This window comes from Zingiber officinale, chromosome 7B (genome assembly GCF_018446385.1).
Source record: "Zingiber officinale cultivar Zhangliang chromosome 7B, Zo_v1.1, whole genome shotgun sequence".
Classification (NCBI taxonomy): domain Eukaryota; kingdom Viridiplantae; phylum Streptophyta; class Magnoliopsida; order Zingiberales; family Zingiberaceae; genus Zingiber; species Zingiber officinale.
In genome coordinates, this window is record NC_055999.1 from 63,065,544 (window position 1) to 63,084,236 (window position 18,693).

The 18,693-nt window shown below is 37.7% G+C and overlaps 2 protein-coding genes across 3 annotated transcripts; one reads left to right on the forward strand and one right to left on the reverse strand.

The window, feature by feature from the left end:
- Positions 1 to 3,103: 3,103 nt before the first annotated feature.
- Positions 3,104 to 3,687, forward strand: LOC122005885. Its single transcript, XM_042561122.1, has one exon. The coding sequence runs from the start codon at positions 3,259 to 3,261 to the stop codon at positions 3,643 to 3,645; it is 387 nt and encodes a 128-aa protein (XP_042417056.1). The 5' UTR covers positions 3,104 to 3,258; the 3' UTR covers positions 3,646 to 3,687.
- An 822-nt stretch (positions 3,688 to 4,509) lies between these two features.
- LOC122005883 (serine/threonine-protein kinase EDR1-like) lies at positions 4,510 to 16,370 on the reverse strand. 2 transcript variants are annotated; one of them, XM_042561120.1, is made up of 13 exons: positions 15,878 to 16,370; positions 15,111 to 15,533; positions 14,846 to 14,946; positions 11,836 to 13,118; positions 11,457 to 11,497; positions 7,607 to 7,675; positions 7,401 to 7,501; positions 6,941 to 7,019; positions 6,764 to 6,862; positions 6,279 to 6,347; positions 6,008 to 6,057; positions 5,237 to 5,413; positions 4,510 to 5,046 (listed from the first exon to the last, which is right to left on the reverse strand). In XM_042561120.1, the coding sequence occupies exons 1-13, from the start codon at positions 16,280 to 16,282 to the stop codon at positions 4,911 to 4,913; spliced, it is 3,033 nt and encodes a 1,010-aa protein (XP_042417054.1). In that variant the 5' UTR covers positions 16,283 to 16,370; the 3' UTR covers positions 4,510 to 4,910. The 2 variants fall into 2 exon arrangements, with proteins under 2 accessions (XP_042417054.1, XP_042417055.1); XM_042561121.1 differs by lacking the exons at positions 4,510 to 5,046; positions 5,237 to 5,413; positions 6,008 to 6,057; positions 6,279 to 6,347 and having other exon boundaries at positions 6,941 to 7,041.
- Between the last annotated feature and the right edge of the window lie 2,323 nt (positions 16,371 to 18,693).

The window sequence follows — 18,693 nt, forward strand, 5'->3', positions numbered from 1 at the left end:
AGTATCCAGTCAACTTTGACCTACTTGACTCTCCTTCACAATCTCCTCACATGAACAATTGCACCTGCAATCTTCATGTATTGTTTCAATGTATTGTCAAACATCGAAACTCAAATATCAAGACTCAAGCTTGAGCCAACTCAAGCTTAGTCAAACAGGTCAACATTGGCCTAGGGATATTGCACCAACACTCTTAGTGTGTGATATCAACCCTCGATCATTTAGCTAATTCGCCATGAGTAATCACTAGTGCTTATAATCAGTCCCCGTGGAATCAATATTTTATTACTTGACGACATCTATATACTTGCGGGTAACACATCAATGATGAGTTAGGACGTAGGCAATCTATCCTTACAGACGGATATTATTGGTATTTATATGAGTATTTATTCTAATAGATTTTGAGATTACTTTTAATTTAATGGGCATAAAATATCTCCCAAGTAAAGAATAGGATAAAATGCTCTCCGACTCTTCGTGACTTATTGATGTGTATCTTGCCGATCATACTAAATTATTTGAAGTTAGCGATGTCACCTTTTAAGTCAATGAAAGATATGCAACCGTATTTCTTTCTTAGTTATAATGAAAAGAAGAACTGATGCACTAATGCTACTTGGATCACAGTCATATATAGGTTTGGATATATTTTCGTTATCCGTCCATTAATAATAACAAAAGGAGAGTTGGACATATCTATTATTAGATCTTTATTATATCCATTAAATTAAACTCACAATTAAATATCTATTAGATCTTTAATTTTTAATGACAAAGATTACGTATTGTAATCTAATAGGTTAGTCCACAAACAAAATCCCACACTAATAGAACACTGGACTAATGAGCTCAGCAACGAGAGCGTAGGAAAGGTGAGCGATGAGTACAATCTAAGGGGCATTTTGATGAGAGAGGAAAATCACAAGGGGTATTGTGACAAAATTAAAACTTCACAATGCATTGTATAAAGGAAAAAAAAATACTTTCCTCTATTTTGTATGACGTAACATTTTACCTCCTATTTTTAAAAAATAATACTTAATCCCATCAAAGTTAAATGTAAAAAATATTATAAAAGATAATTATGTACTTATGTTTTAAATATTTTTTAATAATATTAAGAGGAAAAAAAATATATTAAATTGATATGAAAAATAATTATACATGTCTCCGGGGTCGGCTCTTTAATTATTAAGTAGTTGGATCAATAGTATACACATGGAAAAAAATATACATAAAAGGTAAAAAAAAAATATTGAAGCATCCAGTGATGATGCTCTTCATCATTCACTCGGATCTACGGTTGATGTCGATTTATCGGTGCGCCTGTTCTCGGTGTCCTGCAAAGCAAAGCTTGTTAGTTGGGGGTTAGTATTGTCGATGTTATCCTCTTTAACGATTAAATTAGTGATGAACTGAGATGTGAGGCTTGCATGCATGCATAAGAAAGCAAAAAAGTTCAAATAAGACGAAGAAAATTTACATTCGTGTAAGAAAAAAAATTATATCTTCACCTATTTTTACAGAACCTTATATAATCATGGATAGAGACAGATCTAAAATTTTAATTTAGGGAGAAGTAAAGAAAATAATTATTATACATTATATTCGAATACTGCATAGTCGAGACGACAAAAATATACATTTTAAACTACTTAATTTTATTTTATTCCTATAATTAAGTATTAATATTTATATATTATTAGAGGTTACATATAATTTATTAAATTTAATTAATAAAGCATGACTGTCATGTACATATTGAAAATATTAATTAGAGTCTTAAATTATCTTGAATTAGTTCAGATATCAATAAAGAAGATGAAAGTGGACTTAAATTATTAATAAATTTGATAAATTTTTTTCTTTTAAGATTATAAAAAAAAAATATAAAAGACAAGTACATAATTATCTTTTACAATTTTTTTTTTACATTTGACTTTGATGAAAGGAGATTAAATATTATTTTTAAAATACAAAGAGGTAAAATACTACTTGAAAATAGGGAGGGTTAAAAGTATTTTTCCCTTCTATAAATCAAGACTCTGTTTGAAAATAGGGAGGGTTAAAAATAGCTTTATTTTTTTAGAAAAAATTATTTTAAAATATCCTAATTCCAAAGTTATTATAAGCCACTTTAGCTATTTAAAATTAATTAAAAGTGCTTAAATATTAATTAAAATTGTTTTTAATTTAGAAAACTAGTTGAATAGTAAGGAAAAGAAAGTTGGTGTTTTAGATTATACAAATGAAGTTGAATGAAACATATAATATAGATGCGAGAAAAATACCAAGAAATCAGTTGCATGCGTTTGCCCCCACTAAAACCTACAATCTTCTCACTTCCCCATGGAACATGGAGTAATTTAAGGCAGCTTGATTGCACTTATAAAACTCCCCCATCATTGTCATCTACATCTATCTCAATTCCTCCTTTTTTAAATCTCTCTAACACACACATTATTAAATCTCATTATTAACCAATTGAATGATAATTAAATGAATAAGTGAAATTCATATTATGATAAAATTAGGGGTGTAAATGAGTCAAGTCATTCGTGAGCTATTCGAATCTCGATTCGATAAAAGCTCGTTTGAGCTCGTTTAATGAGGCTCGTTAAGATAAACAAACCAAGTTCAAGCTTCATAATATTTGACTCGTTAGCTCGTGAACATGTTCGTTAAACTCATAAATCAACTTTTAAATAAAAAAATAATAATTTTGATATTGAATTTATAGATTTTATACTCTACTTATGAAAAACATAGATAAATATATTAAATTTATTTATTAGAATAAAATTATAAATTTTAACCAAAATATTATAATTTTTTTAAAATATATAATTTAATTTTTATGAATATTTAAATTTATAATTTATATTTATTAAGGTCGTTTAGACTCGATAAAAGTTCGAATAAGCTCGTGAGCCATGAATATATTCATTAAATAAAGTTCGAGTTTGATTCGATTATAAACAAACTAAACTCAAATATATAAGAGTTCAGATCGATTCGGCTCGATTATGTAGAATGTGAATATGTTTTAATACTTAAGGACGTTACGTGATGATTCTGAAAGAAAAAAACAGCGTGATGATTCTGAAAGAAAAAAACAGGGGCGCTTCTTTGATTGCCCTGTAGTATATAATATCTGTCTTCATCTTCTATTCTTTTATAGTCGTCGTCGTCGTCTTCTTTTATTGTAGTCTTCCTCCTCTTCCTCCCTGTCTTCGCGTTGTTTGTTATGCGAGAATGGAGTTGAATCGGGCGGATCACTTGATCATCGTAGTGGAGGGCGCCGAGTGCGAGTGCTGCGGGCTGGCGGAGGACTGCACCGCCGAGTACGTCGGCGGGGTGAAGGCGGAGTTCGCGGGGAAGTGGCTGTGCGGGCTGTGCGCGGAGGCGGCGAGGGATGAGGCGGCGAAGAAGAAGAAGAAGGGCGGTGGCGGCGGCGGAATGGAGGAGGCCGTGGCGGCGCACGTGTCCTTCTGCAGGAGCTTGCGCTCGAGCCCGCCGGCGGTGCGCGTGGTCGACGGGATGAGGCAGATGCTGCGGCGGAGGTCGGTGGAACTTCCGGCCAAGAGGTCGGAGGGGAAGTCGGAGGAGGGATCATCGCCAGCGGTGGGTTTTGAGGAATAGACTCTGCTTAGCTCTGAAGGAGCTTTTGACTTTTCAGGACCTCTAGTGGTCAACCAGGTTTTGACTTTTTGACATGAGAAGTAATGGAGAAATTTGTGCGTTTCTTCTTCGAACCTAAATGATTAGCCTAATGAACCCAGTTCGGATCATTCCTTATCCCTCTCAGTCCCCTAATTTTTTCATATATCTTTCATATACTGAATTCATGCTATGATCACCGAACCAAAAAAAATCTAATTAAATACATTGATAAAATAAAAAAATATAAAAAAATTTATAATTATCCATGAAAACAATTTAGATGACAACTTTTTTTGAATAAATTCACTAGATGAAATAAAGGACAAGAGGATTCGAACTATTATGAACCAGGTCAAGGCTCGATAAACATTCTAAAATACTGGGAACAGATGCAATTTGACAACAAAATTAGTTTAGTTATTTTTAGTAGATTTGATTCTTCCAAGTTCCAAAAGAGGAAAGGAAAAAGAGCCTTTGACTATTCCTACATGCTTGTTTACTTCGAATGAAAGCACTGTTCTCTGAAGAAGAGGGAAAGGAAAGAACAACTCTACCTCAACGATAGACAAGCTAAGGATGAAGAGTGAGACAATAAGTCGAGTGTTACTCACAATCTCTACCTCTTCTGCTGTTAGCCCGGGCTCGAATCACCTTCATCGCAGTCGTGTTCTTGATGCATGAGGCTGAGATCGTAGCAAACTCGGCGATGCTGATGGCAAGCTTGACAATGACAAAGCTAAGAATGAAGAGGAAGCAGCATCTACTGACAAAGGGGATCGATTCAGAATATGCTTTGAACCAACTTTTCCTCTGGCCTTCACTTATTCTCAAGTAAACACAGCCTGAAAGTTGAACCGATACACCAGATCAAGCGACATTAAAGAATAAAGTAGTAGTCAAGTTACAAAGTCATCCTAGAACAGCATATACATTTCTAGTACAATGCTTCTACAACACAAACTGACAGAATGAAGATGCTGCGATGCAGTTTAGTAACAAATGTTCTTACCTCTCCTACAGTGTATCCAATTAAAGCTAGCCGGTTCGGCCAGCAAACAAAACAAAAAGAGAGCGAGAAAACAAATACATAGATACATATCAACTCCCTTTTAAAGTTATTGACTTAGTGATGCTATCGACATGATCAAACACTTTACAAACAATCATTGCCATGAAAAGAGAAAAAAAACAGCCTAAATGGCAGAAGCCAAGGAGGTGTATATGCTTATGTACACTGCAAATACTTAGGGGGTTGACTTCACTGAGATTTCTTGGGGCACTAGGGGGGTTTCTGGCTCCTGTTGTGAGGGAATGACCAGCCGCTGTAAGGAATTGAGCGCAGTTGTCAGTTGTGCAAATGAGGGGCGCAAGCTTGGATCCCTGGTCCAACAAGTCATTCAGACAAAAATTTAGCAAACTGTTTCTAGACTACGATATAGCAGGGATTCAGATATCGAAATGGATAAGGTACATGGGACAGTAATTGGCATCCTGTTTACTCGTAATGTGGACTATGCTAGCTGAATTTTAGGAATCACTGCTCATGTTCAACTTAAGTGTTGATGCTTACGTTTGCCAGCATTCCCATATAATCCTTGCAACCAGAGGATCGACTTCTTTTGGGATGTCAAGCCGCCGATTCTGGAATCCAACAGCCCCAACCACTTGCATTGGGTTCATGCCACTCCACGGCATCCTCAGGGTCGCAAGTTCCCACAAGATCACTCCAAAGCTATATACATCACATCTGTAGAAATGCAAATTTGCAAAAATAAAAGCAAGAACCATAGATTATCTCCTTACTACCAGAAAGGTATACATTTAAGTATGATACATGATAAAAGAATCTAAGTGGCAAATGAGTACTAGGAAAGCAATAAAAAAAAAATGTATTAGCATTCTCATCATAAATTCATGTCCCTCTCATCCTCTTCGTGGCATGGAAAGATTCAAAGGCCTGCCCCTACTAAAATCTTAGGTGTGAATATTGAACTGATGACATGTAGAATTGCTTGACCTTTTTTATTGTCCAGGATTCACTCCATTCCTACTCCATTGCCATCCAAATGTCTAAATCCCCATAAACTCACTTTTCAAAATTAAGAATCTAGATCATATAACTAAGTTTTAAGACTCAAGTTCAGGTAGAATTAATGTCGGTTTGAGCTAGGCTTAGAGTTAAAAGAAAAATGACAACTAATTAGTGGTACAAGTGTGTAACTTAGGAGAAAGCTATAGCGTTCAGAATGATTACTGCAATGCACGTTGTAATAGAATTGATTGAAGCTGCAAATTATATTTAAAAAATGATCAAGTAATGATGGGATTAGAAAAGGCTCACTTTTCATTGGATTTTTCATTGCGCAGCACCTCGGGTGCCATCCACTCCGGCTATCAAATTGAAGAAACAAAAATTAAAAAGGAATCTGAAACAAAAAAGATTAATAACAAGTTTCTACAGAATTTAATTGACAGCATGTGGAATGCAGACAAACTGTACCCTTTTACACAAATTTATTATATTAAATTCTTATTCTAATAACAAAAGTGCTTCCCATGAATTCAAAACTTTACAAGTCATGATTAAAGCATCAAAAATAATAACCACATACCGTTCCAGCAGTAGATTTTGAAGATAGAAATGTGCTATGCTTCAAGCGTGACAGGCCAAAATCACACACCTGAAAATTCAAATTGGATGAATTATCACTATATGGGCTTAACTCTCACAAACATTGCAATACAAATGAAAAATTATTCATTAGCCGCGGTACTTAAAACTGTATATTGTTTAATGGAACTCAATCAGCCATCTCATTTTGAATTTGGTATCATGCTTAGTGGATAAGTGAAACATAATTAAGTATAAAGTAGTCTGAGTGATAAAAGCTAGTGTGTACTGAATGGATACAAATAGTAGAAAATAAGAATAATACTACCATAGCACTTTGTGTCAACTAAAGTTGATAATAACTTGTGACGGGAATACTATTTTAGCTTTGTTGGGCAGAGCACTCTAGCTAGTTAACTTAAGTAAGCCACAACTAGATTAGCTGACGACAACCAACAATTTAGTGTTTTGAAGATTGCTATATACCTTAACAGTCCAATTCTTGTCCACCAATAGATTGGGTGATTTAAGATCACGGTGGACGATGGTAGGTATACTCGTGTGCAAGCAATTCATTCCCTTAGCCTGAGACAAAAACTATCAGAAAAGCTTCCAAGAAGATGCAAACAATAAGATTGAGATACAAACATTCAGTAATCGTACCACATCAAGAGCCATCTTTATCCTGAGATTCTCATCAATTTGACAATTAGGGCGATGAAGAATCCTGTACAAGCTTCCTCTGAAATTTCAATTCCACCACTCTAGTTATTGTATGAACAAAGGAAGATAAATATTGGTTTAAAACATAAAATACGCGAGCATGATAAATAAATCAAGTTGAATATGAACACATTGAATCAGTGGGCCCAGTTGGATAATTTAGATCCATCATCCATCAGTATGCTATCCAACTCTTTACACCTTGTTTAATAATAACCAGCTTGTACCATATTAATCAATAGAAAACTTCAATGTGCTTTCCAGTCAAGAATGAAAAAGAGCAGACAATCTTAATAGGCTATAAGTAGTAAAACTATTTTAATTGTTGAATTATTTTAGACATATGTAATAAGGACAACTTCCTGCCAAACATTAAAAAGAAAGGACCAGTATATCAAACCTTGGAAGAAACTCAGAAACAATAGATAGATTAGGAGGCCGAGTTACAGCACCCATAAAGAGAACAACATTTGGATGGCGCAACCTGCGCATTATACGAACCTAGACAAATATAAAACCAATCAGTACAAGTATTGGTATCAAATTTAGGGTAAAAAAAACTATAGATAGTGAAAACAATCACATATGTAAATAACCTCTATATACCTCACTGCGGAATTCATCTAAAGCATCCCCATAAAAGTCCTGATCTAGGAACTTTTTCACAGCTACTTCCTGGATCAAAGTACAAACACAAGAAAATTAAAGCTAATAATTCACACTAGGCCCCTCAAATTGCCCAAAAAACTGGTGCAGTTGGAGTTTGCAACTTAAAACAATACTATCAGAGACAAAGCATATCAATATTTTCTATGACAGTCAATTTGATGCAGCACAACAAAAGGATAAAGATATGATTTTGATACCAATATGTTTTCTTGTTTGCATTACAATTTCCTATCAAAAACCTCGATTAACTCTTTCACAATAGCCCACTAGATGGTGCAGTCTTTTTGAAGCTTATATGAAAAAACTCACCGAAATTAATTGTTAAAATTTCAGCAAGAAATCCAAAAATAATGAAGTTTTGCAATCTGACTTTATTTAAAAAGATAAGAAATAAATTAAAAAAATAAGAAATTAATGGAATACTCCTACTATGAAATTTGAGGTCACTTCTTTTGAAAGTATCAAAGGAATATTTCCACCACAGGAAATGGATAAAACATGTTTTGAAATTTTTAAAGCAAATTACTCTTGTTTATTCTCTCATCAAAATCAATGAAAAAATAATCAAACAATTGCATAGTTTTGTTGACATCTTAAAATAGATAAAGATAAAGAATCAAACAAGAACAAAACATTAATATGCTGCTAATCTATACATTTGATTATAATTATTATTCATACATGCATTTTTAATATACTTCAAATTTTTTTCATAAATGTAATATAGTGATGATATGATATGGTTCCAAGTGTAGGATCGAATCATTGGTCGAGATCCGGATCCGTACTTGGTAATGCAACACGTAGGGGGGGAAGGGAGGAGGAAAAAAACTCGTCCTAGACAGAGTCCAAATCACTCAAGGGGGAAGACTCGTCCTAGACAGAGTCCTAATTGCTCAATTTTTCTTTCTCCTTTATTAATAATGACACTCCTTATATAAGGAGTCAAACATGACAAGATTAGGAGAAACCAACCATAAAGGAAAACAAGGAATCAAAAATAGAAAAGCTAATTAGATCATTATTTGTTTTCTACTATAGCATTAGTTAAATTAGGCCATTATTTATTTTTTACTAATTAGGCAATAGCTAATTTATTTCTAATAGCTAATTAGGTAGTAATTAATTTGCTTCCAACTATAGCGATGTTCAACAAAGGCGTCCACCTCGGCGTCCACATCATCACTCCCTTCCTCGATACTGAGCTTGTCCTCAAGCTCGAAAGCGGGGTATAACGCCACTAATAGCATGAAGGGAAATTTCTGAATTCACTTCCCTCTCTTCCTCACCTTCCCTGTCATCATCAGGCACTTCAATCCAAAACAGACGTTTACACTTGTGACCCGTGGAGTAGGATTCATCATAGTTAAAACAAAGGCCCTTGGCTCTCCGTTCTGCCATCTCGGCGCGAGTCAGACGCTTGAAAAATGAAACAGGTGGAGTCTCCTTGCAGATGTTCGGGGTCCTGGTCTTCGCCAAAGGAGGGCCTCCACTGTTGGTGTTGAGCTTGGTTGTGGTCCCGCCCAATTCGTGCGCAGCAGCCCCCCACCTTGATGGAAGCATTGCTTCCGTTCTAGTGTCATGGCCATATTCATTGCAATGCCTAGGCTTTCAGGCTTCTACAGTTCGATGTCGATACGGAGATCTTCGACTAGCCCTACAGTGAATAAGTCAACTTGTTGTGGTCGGAGGTCCGAGGTCCGAGCGAGGTGAGATTGAAATTGGCGCTGGTAGTCTTCTACAGAGCATGTCTGCTTCAAATTTGCTAGCTCTCCCAAAGGGTTGTTGCTTAGGGGCGGGCCAAAGCGGATATGACAATGGTCTCTGAACTGTTTCCAAGTCATCTCTGGCTCTTCTTGCTCTACCTGATCAAACCAAAATTGGGTTTCCCCTACCAAGTGGAAGGTAGTAAGGCCAACTTTGTCAGCCTCTGTGGTCCTTTGGTTGGTAAAGAATTTTTCGCACCTTTTAACCAGTTTAGCAGATCCCCTTCTCCAGAATAGGTGGGGAACTCCATCTTTGAGTATCGCGGAGCCATGGTGCCGCTGGTTAACAGTTCAGGTCTGACCTCTGAGCCTCTAGAAGGGCCATACTCTACGCTGGTAGGGCTATCTGCAGTGTGCAAAGGTCGTCGTCTAGCATCTTGAACAGTACGGGAAATCTCGGCAATCTGCTCCTCTAGTCCTTGCTGACGGGAAGTGATATGCTCCATGAAAACTTGTTGTTGTGACATCAATCTTTCCATGAAGGCCTCGAGTTTGGATGTAATAGGATTCGTGTCACCCATGACCGGCTCTGATACCAAGTTGATATGGTCCCGAATGTAGGATCGAGTTACAGGTCGAGAACCGGATCCGTACTTGGTCATGCAACACGTGGGGTGGGGGGAGGAGGAAAAAGACTCGTCCTAGACAGAGTCCAAATCACTCAAGGGGGAAGACTCGTCCTAGACAGAGTCCTAATTGCTCAATTTTTCTTTCTCCTTTATTAATAATGACACTCCTTATATAAGGAGTCAAACATGGCAAGATAAGGAAAGACCAACCATAAAGGAAAATAAGGAATCAAAAATAGAAAAGCTAATTAGGCCATTATTTGTTTTCTACTATAACAATAGTTAAATTAGACCATTATTTATTTTCTACTAATTAGGCAATAGCTAATTTATTTCTAATAGCTAATTAGGTAGTAATTAATTTGCTTCCAACTATAGCGATGCTCAACAAAGGTGTCCACATCGGCGTCCACATCATGATATTATTAAAGTTTAAGCAAAACCCAACCCCACTGGGATAAAGCTTGGTTATTGTTGTTGTTATATTGGAGTTTAAGTAACTGCATTGCTAGAATAAGGCCAGGTTATAAGTCATTTCATGATACAGAAGACAAACTGATCATAGCTTAAACCTATTTGTAGTCTTTGAGATAAACAACTACTTTCTCTCTTTCTTTCTTTCTTTTTGTGTGTGTGTGTAATCTAATTTGGATTGACCATGAACCTAAGTTGTTCTGCTTTTTAAACTTCCTTATTGCCAGTGCAACATTCTTATAAAGCAGTACTGCATCTACAGCTAAACCTTGTAGGAAAGATGCCAGGTCACACCAGCAGCAGACCAAAATTGTTGAGTATACACCATCATCAATCATATAAACCAGAAACAAACATTAAAATGGCTGCATAACCAACCAAATAAATCTTGAACAACAAACAACAACAACAACAACAACAACACCACCACCAACAACAACAACAACTAAGCCTTATCCCACTAGGTGGGGTCAGCTATATGGATCCTTTTACATCATTGAGCTCTATATCCTACTATATCATCATCTATACAACAACAACAACCAAGCCTTATTCCACTAGGTGGGGTCGGCTATATGGATCTTTTTACGTCATTAAGCTCTATCTCCTTCTATACTTGAATAAATTTTATCTTATTTTATTGTTGCTAATCAAGTCTTTTTTTAGTCTTCCTCTTCCTCGTTTGATATATGTGTTTGTCATAGTTTCACATCGCCTAACTGAAGTATTTATTGGCTGTTTACATGCCCGTACCATCTAAAAGTGTCTCTTGGAGTTTTCTCTCAATAGATGCAGCTCCGACTTTCTCTCTAATGCTCTCATTTCTTATTCTATCCCTTCTCGTATGTCCACACATCCACCTTAACATCCTCATCTCTTGAAATTCAATAAAAATATATGGTAAATGGAAATATATAAGGAAACATATGCATAATATGCCACATGATTCTTAATGTGATGCCACAAAAGACAACTAACCTCTCCATTCCAATCAGCACGATACACTTCTCCATAAGAACCTAGCAATAGGTAAAATCAAGAGATTTATCAATGCACTCAATATAAAACATGAATAGGAATTTGAGTTAAGAAGAGAAGCAACATCTCACACAGCCAAAATAAATAATATGAAATCAGAGGTAAGAAGGAAAAGATACATAGAAACATAAGATATAAGATCTTGGAGTCTGATAACTAAGTCAGGATGGAAGGAACTCCAATCAATTAGCAATATATTAATAGAGAATCTATTAAATGCCACACAAGGTAACTTCCATAAGGTGGCTATGATGCCAAAAAAAATGCATTTTATAAAATTGTGAATAAGCACAAATTTAAACATAATTTCTGCTAGTACCTAGTCCAATCCTCTCTCCAATTATTAGTTCCTCCCAGCGGATTTCCCAATTAGCCACATCATCTAGCACAGGGTCAACCTTACTTGGCCTGACTTGTGAACAATTTGAAGATTCTTCATAAATACTAGGAGTTACTTGGAAGGAACTTGAAGATTCTTGATGAACAGTGTTCACACTTATTTCTGTGAGTCTATCATGATTTTGCTTATCATGTTTGATGTCAGCATTTTCCCCTTGTTTCTGTAGCACCTTTAACTGGCTGCTATCCAAAACCATTTTGCCACCATGGTCATTAAATTCATACTTTGCTTCTGATGATGAAATTGAGATGTGTGCTTTATCTGCTTGAACATCACGGCTCCTGTCCAATTTATGGTGCATATTATTTTCTGAGACATTATTGGTCTGGCCATATTCTGACGAATGATAACCCATATTCATAGCAGGTCGACGAGTTTGGTTCTCAGAAATAGCTACAGAGTTTGAAATGGCAGAAGAACCAGCAACATTAGTTGAAACTCCAGAAAATGCTTTTGCAGCAGAGCTGGGCATTTTAGAAGACGAAGCGTTTGGTGTGAAGTTCCTTTGTGGATTTGACTCCACCAAATTGTTCTGTTTTGTATTAGGAATCTCATTACAAGCAGATCGGCCTTTCCAAACCAATGGAACTTGGGATCTTCCAGGTCCTATAGCAATGTTTTCCCTGTGCCTCTGGTATCCCATATTTGCACCATCAGAAGCTTTGGGAAGTGGAGCTGCTTTTGCAGCAACAGTTTCTCGGAATGGGTTCAGATCAGCAAAAAGGTTTGTTACATCAGCAGCATCTTGTGGAGTAAAATTAGAGTTGAGCTTTCCTTTACCTAAATTATTTCCATCCACGGAAACAGCAACAACAATTCCCTTCTGCTTTGAAGTTGTTACACTGGTAGATGTAGATTGATCCGATCCATTTTGTATAGATAACGTCATATTTCCCCTAGAATTACGTCCACTACTTGTAGAGGATTCACCATTACGATCACTTAGAACTGAAGATATTGCAATTGGACTTTCGTATATTGTTCTCTTATCAACAGTTTGATTATGATCCAAGGATGAAACTGGATTGCCAGTTTTAACATCAAGGTGCAACTGTTCATTGTTGAAAAAATCATCCTCTGGTCTGCTTGCCCAAGAGCTCATTCTCTTGCTTATGATTGGTTTGGAAGAAGTTTCTTTTAGACTGAGTACATCAGCTGGGATTAGAGTGCCTGGAGCAGCCATAAGATCAACCAAAAATTCCCTAATACAGAACCATATAGATCAGCATTAAAATAAAAACTGTAATGTGAATTTTATTGGATTATAAGCCATATTGACAGCCATGTCTATGTAGCCAACAAGAAGCAGCTGCATTTTCCTATCGTGGCAGAGCCAACAATCAAGTCAATACAGCAATTTCTCATTAAAATTTAGGTGAATAAGGAATTTGGGATTATAATCATGTCACTTTAAAATTGGAGTCTAAAGGCTTTCTAACCTTCAATTACAAAAATTCAACAATAATAATAAATACCCACTGCAGTGCGTTGTTTCTGACCAAAACAATAATATTTAAGATTATATATGGTTCTATTGGTACGATAGATCTTTGATTTTCCATCTTTTCCTCCTGTGCTTTGAATTTATACCTCTGTTAAATGCTTTTGTTAGAATTTTCCAAAGAGACAAATATATTTCCTTTTGTTTTCATGCTTGTATGTCTACTCCTGGTATGAATATATCAGCGATCGTGATGCGATAACCTACTACAAATTGGCCTTTGAACATTTAAATAATTAGCATATGTTAAATTCTCCAAAGAGGCATTGCATGTGAACATTTTTTTTTTTACTGCCTATGTGTCTACTCATGGTGCAAGTATATAAGTAATCTTGATCCTAAAACATAAGACAACTTGGTCTTATTCAATGTTTAAAAACAACATTTACTTTAGATAGCACATACCATATTGATGTGCCATTACAATATTGAGATGATGTAATCCTAACTAAAAACTGCAAGCCTTCTTCCATTTTGAATGATCAAATTGCTTTCACTACTCTCTACCACTGCATATTTTTTGGTGTGCATATTTTGTTCATCAAATATCACAAAGAAGTGGTAAGTAGGTCAATCTCTTAGTATATTTTCATGGTTACCCTTTCTCAAAAGGTTATTGGCTTATTCGCTACAGCATCTGCCCACTTTCCATTTTGCTAACATTTTCCAGTCCATTTCAGTGAACCAAACTCTCCTAGTCCAATTCAAGAGACACTCTCACAATGAGCCTGTCTGTAGATAGCATATCTTTCTTAGATAATCCAGCACCCACTAATGATACGCTTCTTCTACCAGTAGACTTTAGACAACCTAGAATAACCTTTATTAATAGTTTTGGCAATAACTTTTGAAATCAATCATCTACTTCTCAGGTATCAAATCATGTTCCTAGAACCTACAGATATCCACCTTCCTGCTCTTTGCAAAGCCACTCAACAATCGTCTACATATCTCATTACTAATTTTGCTTTGTTATACTGATTTTTTTGCTGGTACTCTGCCTTTGTATTCCCACTTCCTATTATTTCTTGTTCCTACGAGTGAAGCTCTAGCAAATGAGATAACTTCTATACATTCTGATAAAACATACCTTTTTCTAGATAAAATTAGTTGTTGGTTGTCAGTGAATTTATACATAGTTGTTTTTCTGCATGTTTAGTTTCTTAAGAAAATCATGTTGCCAAAGGTTATATACTTATATGTAAGTGTTTCAAGTTCATTATGACCATTTTATCTTGTAGAAAAAATCACCACCAATACAACAATTTCAGGTATTGTCAGATTATATAGGCCACTACAGCTATTTGACATATGAAATTCAATCAAGGAATAAAATCTGATAGAAAATGGTTCCACATTGTCACAAAGGTAATGTTAGTACACAAAAAATCAATGCAACAACAAGAGGAAGAATATGGAAGTGCAAACCTTTCATCCAACTTTATTATGTTAATGGCATCATCATCCATGCCTGTGTAATGACTCCCTTTTACGAGCTTGCAAGGAATGCCAATATTATCCGCAAGAACCTGGATTATCATGTAGCAACAACAAAATAGATAAATAAATAAATAAATAGGGTTATAACTACCATTGAAAATATATACCAAGTCCAATGGAATAGCAATAAATTTCGCAAACGGTATATTGAAGTTGCAATAGCATACTATACATGAAAAACAGGTGAACAAACCTTGAATAGTAGAGCACGATGCCGGGATAACCCTACTCTTATGCAGCCAATTGGTAGCAAACTCGTCTGAAGTGTGGTTCGTAGCTCCGTACTTTTTTCCATCCACTTTGTTAGTGTGTCATTTGCATCTCTAACAGGACCACCCATATGATCCATGACCAATTCAGATACTCTCTGAACCAGCACTCCAGTTTCAGTAGTAGGGCATCCTAACAAAATGCACTGTGCCACTTGCTCCAACTCTACTAATGCAGGGTCAATTGCACGGTTGACAACGATGACTTCAAAACCTAGATCCCCAATTCTTGTTTGGAGTTCAGTTAACGATGGCATCCTTCTCTGACTTGCAGAATTGCCAGAGAGGCCATATATGTCATAGAACCCATCCACAACTTTATCATCATAGTCGAGGACATTGTAATCCTGCATACAGAACCCATCAATACCCTAAAAGGCAGACTAATAGAGAGAAATTTGAAGTAATTCAATAAACAAGAGTGTCCACTCCCTTGAAATAGCTGAAAACCCAATTCCGACTACCTAAGTACCTCCTAATATAAACAAATATGAGCAACAAGTGGGAGTTAGAACTTTAGTCAACCTAGAATGAACCGTATTTTCACCCAAAAACAAGGTCTTACTTCACTCTTAATTCTCAGTGATTGCAAGAAATTTGACTGGCAAAAAAAACCAAAAATCCTGCAATATCAAAGGAGTAACAAAAATCCGCTTCAATTTCTTCAATCAGGATCAAGAGGAGAACTCACCCAATAGCTCCGTGACAGCGACTCGGACGTCCCCTCCTCCCGATCCTGGTTGATCCGGTCCCTCCCCAAGCTCAGCAGCTTCGCCGCTCGGATCTGATCGCCGTCCAAATCGCCCCCGAACTCCGAATTCGAAGCGCTGATCGCGAGCGCCAGCTGCACCTGAAACTCCTCCTCCGACGAGAAGTAGTCCTGACGGTCCTCCCCAGGGGGAGCAGTTGCCCGCGGAGGCTCGACGGGGGATGGTGTCGTCGGAGACGCACCGGACGAAGCGGCCCTGTGGTCTGCCGCGCACGAAGGGGAGGCCGCAGCTGTGGGCGACGGCGCCGGCGACTGAGCCACCGAAGAGGGGGAGGGAATCTCGTTGGATCGGTGAGGGTGCCGCTTGATCTTGAATATGTTCTTCATCGTGTTCCGATCGCTTGCTCCGCCACCGGACCCTCCTCCGCCTCCTCTCCTTTCTCCAAGACGACAACGGCACGGCGTCAAGGAGCGCGAGTCCTTTTCTTAGCTCCCAAGTGCAACATCGTTAAATAAGACGGCTCGTCGTCCACAGTAAATTACTGAAACTACCACTCCCCCTCACATGCGCATCACGTGTCATGGTTCCGCGGAATCGTCTGACGGCGACGGGAAGTGCCACGTCGACGCTTTTAGCAGAACCAGCCGTTATTTTTCGAATCGGTCGAGTCAAATTAGACTGAGCCCGGCCCAATCACGAGTCGTTCAAAACCCGATCTACATCTCTAAAAATAATATACACTACCATGAATAATTTATTGTTACTGAAATTCAACACGGTAGACTTTAACAAACATTTTATGCATATTTAATAAATTAAATTTGGAGTTAATTGACAAGGAAAAAACCAATTTAGTAAATTGAGCACTGTTTAAGGAAAATAACAATAAATTAATCGGTTTGATCTGACTGGTTCGTTAAAAATTTGGCTCTTTAACAACAAGACTCAGTCGACTAATTCGCCGGCAGTTGCAAATTGTATCTGTTTCGCTTTCCTAGTAATTCTCTACTTTTAGCTATAAATAATACAAGCTAAAGTGTCCTTAATCCACACTCGCTCCTGTTCCACAGAAAGAATTAGAGAGGCTTCGAGGAAAAGTAGTAGCAAAAGCAGAGTATTAATGGCGACCGCCGAGTACCATTTTCCATCGCTGGACTTGAGGGTGCCTAAGCGAAGGCGAACGGAGCGTCGCCGCTCCTCGCCTCCGTCGGATTCTGGGCTCACCGAAGACGAGAAGGAGTGTATCCTTGCGCTCCTGGCCTTATCAAGGGTTTCGGTCATTCGCGACGACGAGGAGATGACACCGGCGGAGGAAGCGAGGTCCTCGCTTTTGCGGCCCGAGGAGGAGGAGCAGCGCCAGTCGCTTCCGTTGCCATCGTCGTCTCCAACGAAACAGCAGCAAGAGGTGCCTCTGACTTCATCTCTGTCGCTGTGGCAGCAGGACAAGACGCTTCCGCTACCTCCTCTGGCGGAGAGAGAATTATCTCCTCTTCCGCCACAACAAAACCAACTGCTTCTGCTACCTCCTCCGGCGGAGGGAACCTTATCTCCTCTTCCGCCTCCGCCAGAGCAAGCTCTGTCTCTGGTTTTGTGCCCGATGCAGATACGATGTTATCGACTTCCTCTGCCTCCTCCGCAGCCGCCGATCCAACGACCGACTCCTTTTGTATATATGGCACCGACACAACAGAACCAGTTGCGGTATGTATGCTCCGAGTGCGGCAAAGCATTCTCTTCGTACCAGGCCTTGGGAGGCCACAAAACCAAACACCGGAAGCGCCCTACCGAAAACAGAGCCGCCTCGTCGGTCGTCACCGGACCAACAGATCAGAGCAAGCCTCACACTTGCTCTTTGTGCCACAAGTCGTTCGAGACGGGTCAAGCGCTGGGCGGGCACATGAGAGCCCACTACGAGCGCAATAATCGACAGGCCACCGCCGAGAGCAGACCGGTGGCAGCAGCGCCGCCATCTTCACTGACGGAGTGCTCGACCACGAAGGGCCTGGGAATCGACCTCAACCAGCCGCCGAAGCCGGATGCGGATTGGGCCACGGAAGAAGAAGCGGCGAGCTCTCAGCCGGCGGCGGCAGCCGCGTCCCAACCTCCTCGCTTCTTTAATTTCTTCTTTTAAAGTCATTAATTAATCTGATCAGTAGTTTAATTGAACTTTTAAAATCTTTCTTCTTGCCGTATTTGTAGAAACTTCATTTTACTCTTATTTTTAGTCAGAAAAAAAATTATTCAGTAACCAGTTGTGCAGATTTTTAATTTTCTTTTCTGGCCAGAGTCTAAATTATACTCAGTATATATACGGGTAGTATATATATGGGTAGAAGTTGGATTCAATTTTATATCCTCTTGTTTCATCTTTATTTTTTGTTATATTCATATCCGTCCCCATCTCCGTATTTATATCCGTCAAATATCTAATTTTCATATTTATCTAAATATGTTATTATCATTTATAATTTATATTTTTTTCAAATTTAAATTATTTTAATAAAACTATAGATATTTATTAAAATTTTAAAAAGTAATAAGTTATCTCCCCCATTTGAGTCGGATCAAATCTTTCCTCATATTTAGAGGAAAACTATCATGCACATATGCGTATCAAGCTTTGGCCTATTTAATATTAGAAGTGAACGATCCGGCACTATAGAAAGAATTTTAAGAAAATACTTAAGTATAGACACATAAAATAATAGGACCCGTAAAAAATGAAATGATGGACCATGAATTTATGTATCTATCTTTGAATATTTCTTTGAGATTTTTCCTTGTGCATATCATTGAT